The sequence below is a fragment of the Piliocolobus tephrosceles genome, chromosome 13 (genome assembly GCF_002776525.5).
Source record: "Piliocolobus tephrosceles isolate RC106 chromosome 13, ASM277652v3, whole genome shotgun sequence".
Lineage (NCBI taxonomy): Eukaryota > Metazoa > Chordata > Mammalia > Primates > Cercopithecidae > Piliocolobus > Piliocolobus tephrosceles.
This window is the reverse complement of record NC_045446.1, coordinates 55,236,089-55,245,984: the sequence shown is the minus strand read 5'-3', so window position 1 is coordinate 55,245,984 and position 9,896 is coordinate 55,236,089. Positions and strand designations below refer to the sequence as shown.

The following is a 9,896-nucleotide window of genomic DNA, read 5'->3' as shown; positions in this document are numbered from 1 at the left end:
GCTTGCCCTTTCCTCTGTGAAAGGAAAATGAAAACTTGGGGTGCTAATTTCACTATGCCAAAAGAAAAATATTAAGCTGAAAGCTGAATTATCCAAGAAGCTACTTTTCCTTTTGTTCCTAAGCAGGTAGCTACAGGAAAAAAGTTATCTCCACAGAGCTACTCTGTGTTCACCTTAGCTTCTGTAAAGATGAATATATAATTGACTCTCCCCTACCTGCTCCTTTTCTCTTGCAACATGTGGATTCAGTCATGTGACCATACCCTCCGTCTTTCCCCTCCAGCCTGCTTTTCCTGCTTTGAAATATTGAAGCCCTCAAAAACATCTTTGGAGAAAGGCACAGACCTGTCTCCCAAGTGCACATCCTTAATGATGATAACGTAAATTTCTAAATTAATTGTTACCTATCTCACATACTTTTTGGTTTACACTTCTTGAAATATTGAAGTTCCCCAAATCCTCTTCGGAAAAAGCACGGGTCACAGATCCTATTGTGACTTGGGTTTCTTTTTCCCAGGCAAATCCTCAGCCTTGGCAAAATAAACCTCTAATCAATTGAGATCTGCCATGGTCATGTTTTGGTTTACAAGATGAAAGAAAATGAGATTCCAGCTCTAATGTCAATTCCAGATTTCTTCCTACTTTGCCTCACTGCTGCAGGAGTTCCCTGGCACACACAGGTCACAGCACACAAAAGCCCCCTACAAGCCTAAGCATGAATCTGCCCCAAAGCCCCCCAGCCTAGGAAAGGAATGTGGGAAACAGCTCTCATCTGGGCTGCAGACTCAGTGCCAATGCCCTTCACAGAAATTCTGCAAATTCTAAAGAAAACCCAAAGCAGTAAAAAAAAATCTCTGCTGCCCCAAGGGGTTTGGCTTATCTTGTTAAATAGGAAACCTTTACTCCAAGCCAGTGACAGGGCTTTTGTGCTGATGAGGGCCCTGGGAGGACAGTAGGTCCTGCTTGAGGGCAGCTCCCACACTCACCGGATGTTTTATTCAGGTAAAACTGATTAGGTAAGTTTCCTCACGCCTTAGGACTTTTCTAATATCCTGAAATCACTTCATGTTCTTTTAACCGAAAAAGCAGGGGCAACAGAAAAATGGGAGCGTTTTTTATGTTTTTTTTTTTTTTTTTTTTTTTTTTTTCTACAAAGGTGGATTTCACTATTGGAAAGCTGGTGGAACCTTTGGGTGTTTCAAAGCCAAAAAGAAAGGAGCCGGTTAATAAATTAAAGGCAGGATGGTGGGCCTTGGGGTCGGCCACCAGCAGGAGGCGCTGTGGAGGTTCGGGGAGCAATCCATCTGCTTGCTTCACCATTTCCTTCTGGGACAAATGAGCCAGCTGTGCCCTGATGGGGGCAGTCAGAACAAGGCAAGTGATGAGAAGAACTCTGACAGCCTCAGGTCATTGGGACGTCACTGAAGACAACATGCCCTCACCAGACCTGGAAGACTAGTTTTGCCTCCTTGCACAATCTGGCGGCCACTTTTGGTTTTATAGCCAGTGTTGACCAAGATGATACTTCCAGGAGTAGCTCAGATTTGGCTTCCTGAGACGCTAGTTGCAATCCTGTGAAAAGAAGGTGCTAAGAATTAAATATCATTCTCACACAGGCACTTCCAGGGCAAATCTCTGCCAGGCCTAAGGAATCTCGGGCCCCAGTCATTCATTCCTAGCAACATTCCACACTCTTTGTTTTGTTTTTGAGATGGAGTCTTCCTTTGTCGCCCAGGCAATTGGTGCAATCTCGGTTCACTGTAACCTCCGCCTCCCGGGTTCCAGCAATTCTCCTGCCTCAGCCTCCCGAGTAGCTGAGAATACAGGTATGTGCCACCACGCCCAGCTAATTTTTGTATTATTCGTAGAGATGGGGCTTCACCATGTTGGCCAGGCTGGTTTTGAACTCCTGACCTCAGGTGATCCACCCAGCTCAGCCTCCCAAAGTGCTGAGATTACAGACGTGAGCCACCAGGCCTGGTCTGTTTGTTTGTTTGTTTGTTTGTTTGTTTGTTTGTTTTTGAGACAATTTCACTCCTGTTGCCCAGGCTGGGGTACAGTGGCACGATCTCGGTTCACTGCAACCTCCGACTCCTGGGTTCAAGCGATTCTCCTGCCTCAGCCTCCTGAGTAGCTAGGACTACAGCCGCCTGCCACCACAACCAGCTAATTTTTTTGTATTTTTAGTAGAGACAGTGTTTCACCATGTTGGTTAAGCTGTCTCGAACTCCTGACCTCAGGTGATCCACCTGCCTTGGCCTCCCAAAGTGCTGGGATTATAGGTGTGAGCCACTGCATCCAGCCCATTCCACACTCTTAAACCCAGTCCTAAGGCGAGGCCAGGTTGCTGTAGTATTTGCCATTTGGCATGCCTTCTACAGTCTTAGGAGAAGGTCTATAGGGTCACCTTCCTTCATCCCCACAGGGAAAGTCACTTGCTCATCCACAGGCAGAGCCCTGTCCAGGGCTCCAGTGTCAACCATGACTGGAGACAACATGCTACCAATAGCTTCTATCCCAAGTTCTTAGACAAGAAATTTTGGAATAAATACCAAACTTATGGGATAAATGCCAAATTCCTGTCCAAGAACTTGGGATAGAAGCCCCATTGCTGCCCTGCCCTTGGACCCAAGTCTAAGAAGTGGGCTCTGATATTGTTCTTGAGAATTGACTCTGCCTTGATCACCTCTCCTGGCCCCCAGACTTGCTCAACTGTGGCCATGTTTATCCCAGCAAAACTCAAAAGGACTCAGAGTTATTGAAATCCAGCCTGGTAGCAAGGGGTCTTATTCCTACCATAACTCCTCTCTTCTCCTGCCCCTGAATTCTGTACCCTTCAGAGGAGCTTTGCTTTGTTTTGTTTTATTTTAATCCTATGACACTACTTTTTCGCCCGATTGCCACTGTTTATTTTTGAGACAGGCTGGGGTGCAGTGGTGCAATCTCTGCTCACTGCAACCTTTGCCTCCTGGGTTCAAGTGATTCTCATGCCTCAACCTCCCGAGTAGCTGGAACTACAGGCGTGCACCACCATGCCCGGCTAATTTTTGTATTTTTCAGTAGAGACGAGGTTTTGCCGTGTTGGCGAGACTGGTCTCAAACGCCTGGCCTCAAGTGATCTGCCAGCCTCGACCTCTCAAAGTGTTGGGATTACAGGTGTGAGCCACTGCGCCCGGCCTGCCACTATTGACTATGCCTTCAGATACAGTGTTGCATGAGGGACCAATAAATCACAGAAAAGAGAGAGAAATGGCAGTTTCAACTTATGAAAAAATGTATAGCCTCACTTATAATAAGATAAATTAATATTAAAACAATACCAAAATTATTTCAAAAAGTTTTTCAAAGTTTAACAAACCATTACAGGCCGGGCGCGGTGGCTCAAGCCTGTAATCCCAGCACTTTGGGAGGCCGAGACGGGCGGATCACGAGGTCAGGAGATGGAGACCATCCTGGCTAACACAGTGAAACCCCGTCTCTACTAAAAAATACAAAAAACTAGCCGGGTGGGGTGGTGGGCGCCTGTAGTCCCAGCTACTCGGGAGGCTGAGGCAGGAGAATGGCGTGAACCCGGGAGGCGGAGCTTGCAGTGAGCTGAGATCCTGCCACTGCACTCCAGCCTGGGTGACAGAGCGAGACTCCGTCTCAAAAAAAAAAAAAAAACAAAACCATTACTGGGCTGGGCGAAGTGGCTCACGCCTGTAATCCCAGCACTTTGAGAGGCTGAGGTGAGCAGATCACAAGGTCAGGAGATCGAGACCATGCTGGCTAACACAGTGAAACCGTGTCTTTACTAAAAATACAAAAAATTTAGCTGGGCATGGTGGCAGTCACCTGTAGTCCCAGCTACTGGAGAGGCTGAGGCAGGAGAATGACGTGAACCCAGGAGGCAGAGCTTGCAGTGAGCCGAGATCACGCCATTGCACTCCAGCCTGGGCGACAGAGGGAGACTCCGTCTCAAAAAAAAAAAAAAAAGAAAGAAAAATCCTACCATATTGAAATCCCATTTTTCACCTATAAAATTGGTAAATATTTAAAAAGTTGATAATGTTGGCAGAGATGCAGGAAAACAGGTTTTTGTTTTGTTTTGAGACAGTCTGTTGCCCAGGTTGGAGTGCACTGGTGCGATCACAGCTCCCTGCAGCCTCAACCTCCCAAGTTCAAATGATTTCCCCATCTCATCTTCCTGAGTGGCTGGGACTATAGGCGCAAACAACCACACCCAGCTGATTTTTAAATTTTCTTTCTTTCTTTCTTTTTGAGACGGAATCTCACTCTGTTGCCCAGGCTGGAATGCAGTGGCACAATCCCCACTCACTGCAACCTCCACCTCCCAGGTTCAAGCGATTCTCCTGCCTCAGCCTCCCAAGTAGATGGGATTACAGGCATTTGCCATCACACCCAGCTAATTTTTGTATTTGGTCTCGAACTCCTGGGCTCAAGCCATCCTCCTGCCTCAGCTTCCCAAAGTGCTGGGATCACAGGTTTGAGCCACCGTGCCTGACCAGGAAAATGATTGTTTTGTTTGAGACAGGGTCAGGCTCTGTCTCCCAGGCTGCAGTGTAATGGCGTGATCTGGGCTCACTGCAAACTCTGCCTCCTGTGCTCAAACCATCCTACCATCTCAGCCTCCTGAGGAGCTGGGACTACTGGCACGTGCCACCATGCTCTGCTAATTTTTTGTTGTTGTTGTTGTATATTAGGTAGAGACGGCGTTTCACCGTGTTGGTCAAGCTGATCTCAAAACCTCCTGGGCTCAATTGATTCTCCCATCTCAGTCTCCCAAAGTGCTGGGATTATAGATGTGAGCCACTGCACCCGGCCAAAAATAGATTTAAAGTGCATATATCCTTCAATTTGGCAATTCTTCTTCAAATAGTATATCCTAAGGATATATGAGCAGCACTGCTCATAATAGCAAAAGTTGGAAAACAGCCTAATGGAGAGCTGTTTAGATAAATCATGGGAAAAATCATGCTGCCCCAGGCTCTTCCCAGCCTCAGCACTGTGTGGGAAGCTGCTGGGTAGGTTGCTCTTGGGTGTGAGGTGTCATAGGCTAAAAAATGCCCCCGCCAAATATGTCCATATTCTAATCCCCAGAAGCTGTGAATCTTATTTTATTTTTATTTTTGATTAGAGACAGTGTCTTCTTGCTCTATAACCCAGGCTGGAGTGCAGTGGCATGATCATAGCTCACTGCAGCCTTGACCTCCCGGGCTCAAGCAATCCTCCTGCCTCAGCCACCTAAGAAGCTGGGACTATAGGTACACACCAACATGCCCAGCTAATTTTTTCTTTGTTTGTTTGTTTGTTTGTTTGTTTTTGAGACAGAGTCTTGCTCTGTTGCCCAGGCTGGAGTGCAGTGGCACAATCCCCACTCACTACAACCTCCACCTCCCAGGTTCAAGCAGTTCTCCTGCCTCAGCCTCTGGAGTAGCTGGAACTACAAGCACCCGCCACCACACCTGACTAATTTTTGTATTTTTAATAGAGATGGGTTTTCGCCATGTTTGCCAGGCTGGTCTCAAACTCCTGACCTCAAGTGATCCACCTGCCTCAGCCTCCCAAAGTGCTGGGATTACAGGCGTAAACCACTGTGTCCAGCCTCCAACTAATTTCTATCAAAAGCTTTTGTAGAGACAGGGTCTCACTACGATGCCCAGGCTGATCTCAAGCTCCTGGTCTTCAAGGGATCCTCCCATCTCAGCCTCCCAAAGTGCTGGGATTACAAGCATGAGCCACTGCACCCAGCTGAATCTTACTTTATATCGCAAAAGGGACTTTGCAGATGTCGATTAAGCCTCTTGAGATGGGGAGACTATCCTGAATCATCTGGGTGGGACCAATGTAATCATGATGGCTGTATAAGAAGGAGGCAGTAGGAGACAACGAGACAATTGTTCAGCGACACAGCAGAGGTTGGAGTGATGTGCCTTGAAGACAGAGGAAGGGGCCACAAGCTAAGGAATAGAGGAGGCTACTAGGAGCTGAAAAAGGCAATGAAACAGATGCTCCCCTCAGAGCCTCCAGAAGGAACCAACACCTTGACTCTTTTTTTTTTCTTTTAAGAGATGGGACATGTCAGTATGTTGCCCAGGCTGGACTCCAACTCCTGGGCTCCAGTGATAACTGCTGTCTCAGCTTCCCAAGTAGCTAGAACTACAGGGGTGTGCTCCTATGCCCAGCTAACACCTTGACTTCAATCCAGTGCAACTCATTTCTGATTTCGGACCTCCAGAACTGTAATAATTTTTTGTTGTTTTAAACCACAAATTTGTGGGTTTTTTTGCAACAGCAATAGGAAACTAAGGCACAGACATCCTAGCCTTGAGAGTTCAGGGTCTCTGGCCTAGCGCAGGCTGGCCCAGGGACAAGAAAGTCCTTCTGAAAGGGAAATCCAGTCTCTGTTCTGTCTCTCCACGCCCTTAGAGTTTGATCTCCTTCAAGAGAAGGGGAATCTTCAGAAAAGTCACATCACAGACATACAAGCCCCTGGGAAACAGTGGTCAGGCTCTTCTCAGATATGAGTTCATGGAAAGACACCCAGAGGCCTCCCTTCACAAGGCGGTTCTAGCAAGGGCACCTGCATCCAATGGCCCATTGACATTTCAACCTTCTACAGAGATTTCCCCTGGCTCCTCTTCTTTCTGGCCCCGAAGTTTACATTTCTGAGCACATAGATGTGTTGGCTAGACAGTCATCTCCTCTCTGCAAGTTGAGTCACAAGAGTGCTTCCCAGCAGGAGGGGAGCATCACTTCAGGGAGAACCCAGGTTGACCAGGCAGTGACTTCCTTGTGCAGATACATTTTTCCCCTGAACAACCTGGGTGTGTCTGATACCACTGCTAGGAGCCAGGACCAGGGAAAGCACGTAAGCCCTTTCTCCATTCTCCCCTAGGGCCCTGTTTTGATCATGCAATCTGCTCTCCTCTCTTTCCTGTTGAGATGGAAGAGAACAGGATTCATCTACTTAAATTTGGATTGGAGAATTACTCATTTGGAAGGTAAAAATGTGCTCACCTCAGCAGCCCATACAGTAAAAATTGGAATGATATAGAGAAGATTAGCATGGCCCCTGTGCAAGGATGACATGTAAATTCATGAAGCTTTCCATACTTTAAAAAAATAAAAATAAAGGGGCCGGGCACAGCGGCTCACTCCTGTAATCCCAGCACTTGGGGAGGCTGAGACGGGTGGATCACGAGGTCAGGAGTTCGAGACCAGCCTGGCAACATGGTGAAACCCCATCTCTACTAAAATACAAAAAATTAGCTGGGCGTGGTGGCAAGCACCTGTAGTCCCAGCTACTCCAGAGGCTGAGGCAGGAGAATCGCTTGAACCTGGGAGGCGGAGGTTGCAGAGAGTCCAAATCATGCCACTGCACTCCAGCGTAGGCAACAATGTGAGACTCCATCTCAAATAAATAAATAAAAAGAAAGAAGAAAATAAAACGTAAAGAAGGCTGTAGATGAACATTAGGGAATAACTATAGGCACACACCACCATGCAGCTATAGTTATGTCCCTAACAGGTAGGTACATAACTCTGATATTAGAACTGAGGAGAAAAAAAGGCCTGAGAAAAACAAAAAGTATCCTAATTTTGGAAGAACAATATCAGAGAAAATAATTTTTACTTATCCTGTATATTTTAGTGTGATATTTCCTGTTCTGGAGTACTAACTATGGACAACCTTATATGTGAGGCAAAAAAGTAGTGAGTAGAACTGAGAGCCCATTCACAGAAAAGCAAAAACCACAGCAATGGACGATCTTAACATACTTTCACCTTCTAGACCACGTGATGACACTGCTACCACCTTTTCTCCTCCTGGTGGCCCCTGTTCCATTGCAGGTATGTACGCTGGCCATGGGCTATGGTAGAAGGAGTCACACATACTCTCTCATTAGCCTTGGGGATAATCTGCTAAATGAAGGGTACGCGCCTGTCCAAGATGGGGTGCTAGCAAATTTGGGGAGGTCACTTGCCTCTGCGTCTCACTTCTCCCAGGGCAGTCTGTAACCATTGTAACTTAGCTAATGCTTATCACAATCAGCCATCTTCTGGAAGGAGACAGCAGATAGATGCTCATCCATCTTCTCCAACCTGTCTATCATCTTTAAAACTCTTTTGATTATCATAGTATGCAGAGCAAAAGAAAGAGGGAGAGCAAACAGCTCCCTGGCAGAATGTTCAGGATATGCTATACCTCAATCTGTAAATTCACAGCAATGTTTTCAACTGAATGAAAAGAACAATAGTTATTGTTTAATAGAGAGTACCAGCACTGTATGAGGTTCGAGGTGCTCTCCTGACACATCTCTGCCACTCCAAAACCTACCCAGTGTTACAAAACAAAGAATCACAACCTCAGGAAAGGTTAAAACGAATTACTGGAAAGGAAAAACAGTTTGATTAAATGATTAAAAGATAAATTATGGGAAGAAGAAAACTGGGGTGAGAGCAGTGTTCTAAAACTTGATTGTGGTGATGGCTGCATAACTATGAATTCACTAAAAATCACTGAACTGTATACTTGCAGTAGGTGAATTTTATGGTGTGTAAATTTATCTTAAAAAAAGCTGTTGAAAAAAGAAAAATCTTGTTTAAAAAAGTATGGCTCATTATCCAGACAATGAATATTATGCAGCCTTTCAAAAGAACGAGGCAGTTCCCATCCTGGCTAACACGGTGAAACCCCGTCTCTACTAAAAATACAAAAAATTAGCCAGTTGTGGTGGTGTACTGCGCCTGTAGTCCCAGCTACTCGGGAGGCTGAGGCAGGAGAATGGTGTGAACCTGGGAGGTGGAGCTTGCAGTGAGCCGAGATCACACCCCTGCACTCCAGCCTGGATGACAGAGCGAGACTCTGTCTCAAAAAAAAAAAAAAAAAAAAGGCCGGGCACGGCGGCTCAAGCCTGTAATCCCAGCACTTTGGGAGGCCGAGATGGGTGGATCATGAGGTCAGGAGATCGAGACCATCCTGGCTAACACAGTGAAACCCCGTCTCTACTAAAAAATACAAAAAAAAAACTAGCCGGGCGAGGTGGCGGGCGCCTGTAGTCCCAGCTACTCCGGAGGCTGAGGCAGGAGAATAGCGTAAACCCGGGGGACGGAGCTTGCAGTGAGCCGAGATCACACCCCTGCACTCCAGCCTGGGTGACAGAGCGAGACTCTGTCTCAAAAAAAAAAAAAAAAGTTCTATATGCATTAATATGAAACAATCTCCAATAAATATTAAGTGAAAAATAAGGAAGCAGAACAGTATGCATAATATGGTATACTTTCTTATAAAAACATTTGAAGGATTACATACATTTACATAGATTATTTCTGATAGGATATACAAGAAACCTGGGGTTGCCTCTGGGGAATAGGTGGGAGCTAGGAGTGAGAGGAAGATTACTTTTCACTGTATACTTTTTTATGCCTTTTGAATTCTGTGTTATAAGCTTTTTATGGTCTATTTTATTTTTTATTTTTTATTTTTGACACAGGGTCTCACTCTGTCACCCAGGCTGAAGTGCAGTGGCACAAACATGGCTGACTGCAGCCTCGACCTCCTGGGCTCAAGTGATCTTCCCCCAGCCTTCTGAATAGCTGGGACCACAGGTGCATACCACCATGCCAGGCTAATTTAAAAAATTTTTTTGGAGACGAGGTCTCACCATGTTGCTCAGTCTGGTCTCGAACTCCTGGGCCCAAATGATCCTCCCACCTTAGCCTTGCAAAATGTTGGGATTACAGGGTTAAGCCACTGCGCCTGGCCTGATCTGTTTTTGAATAAACAAAGTTATTACTTGTTTTAAAGAAACAAACAAAATGACAGACCTTCCACCTCAAGCAAATAACACTTTGAAAAAGATTTTCTTTTTTTTTTTTTTTTTTTTTTTTTT

The 9,896-nt window shown here is 45.9% G+C and overlaps 1 protein-coding gene and 1 non-coding gene across 2 annotated transcripts in view; one reads left to right on the top strand and one right to left on the bottom strand.

The window, feature by feature from the left end:
- Positions 1-1,438: 1,438 nt before the first annotated feature.
- LOC111524680 overlaps positions 1,439-9,896 on the bottom strand; it is a 24,097-nt gene continuing 15,639 nt past the window's right edge. The window contains 3 exon segments of the mRNA XM_026454008.2: positions 1,439-1,572; positions 2,408-2,524; positions 6,841-6,937. Of these exon segments, the coding sequence (XP_026309793.2) occupies positions 1,439-1,572; positions 2,408-2,524; positions 6,841-6,937 (348 nt within the window).
- Positions 7,013-7,120, top strand: LOC111524719. The gene has a single exon (XR_002725851.1). It is a non-coding gene; the product is annotated as a U6 spliceosomal RNA (small nuclear RNA).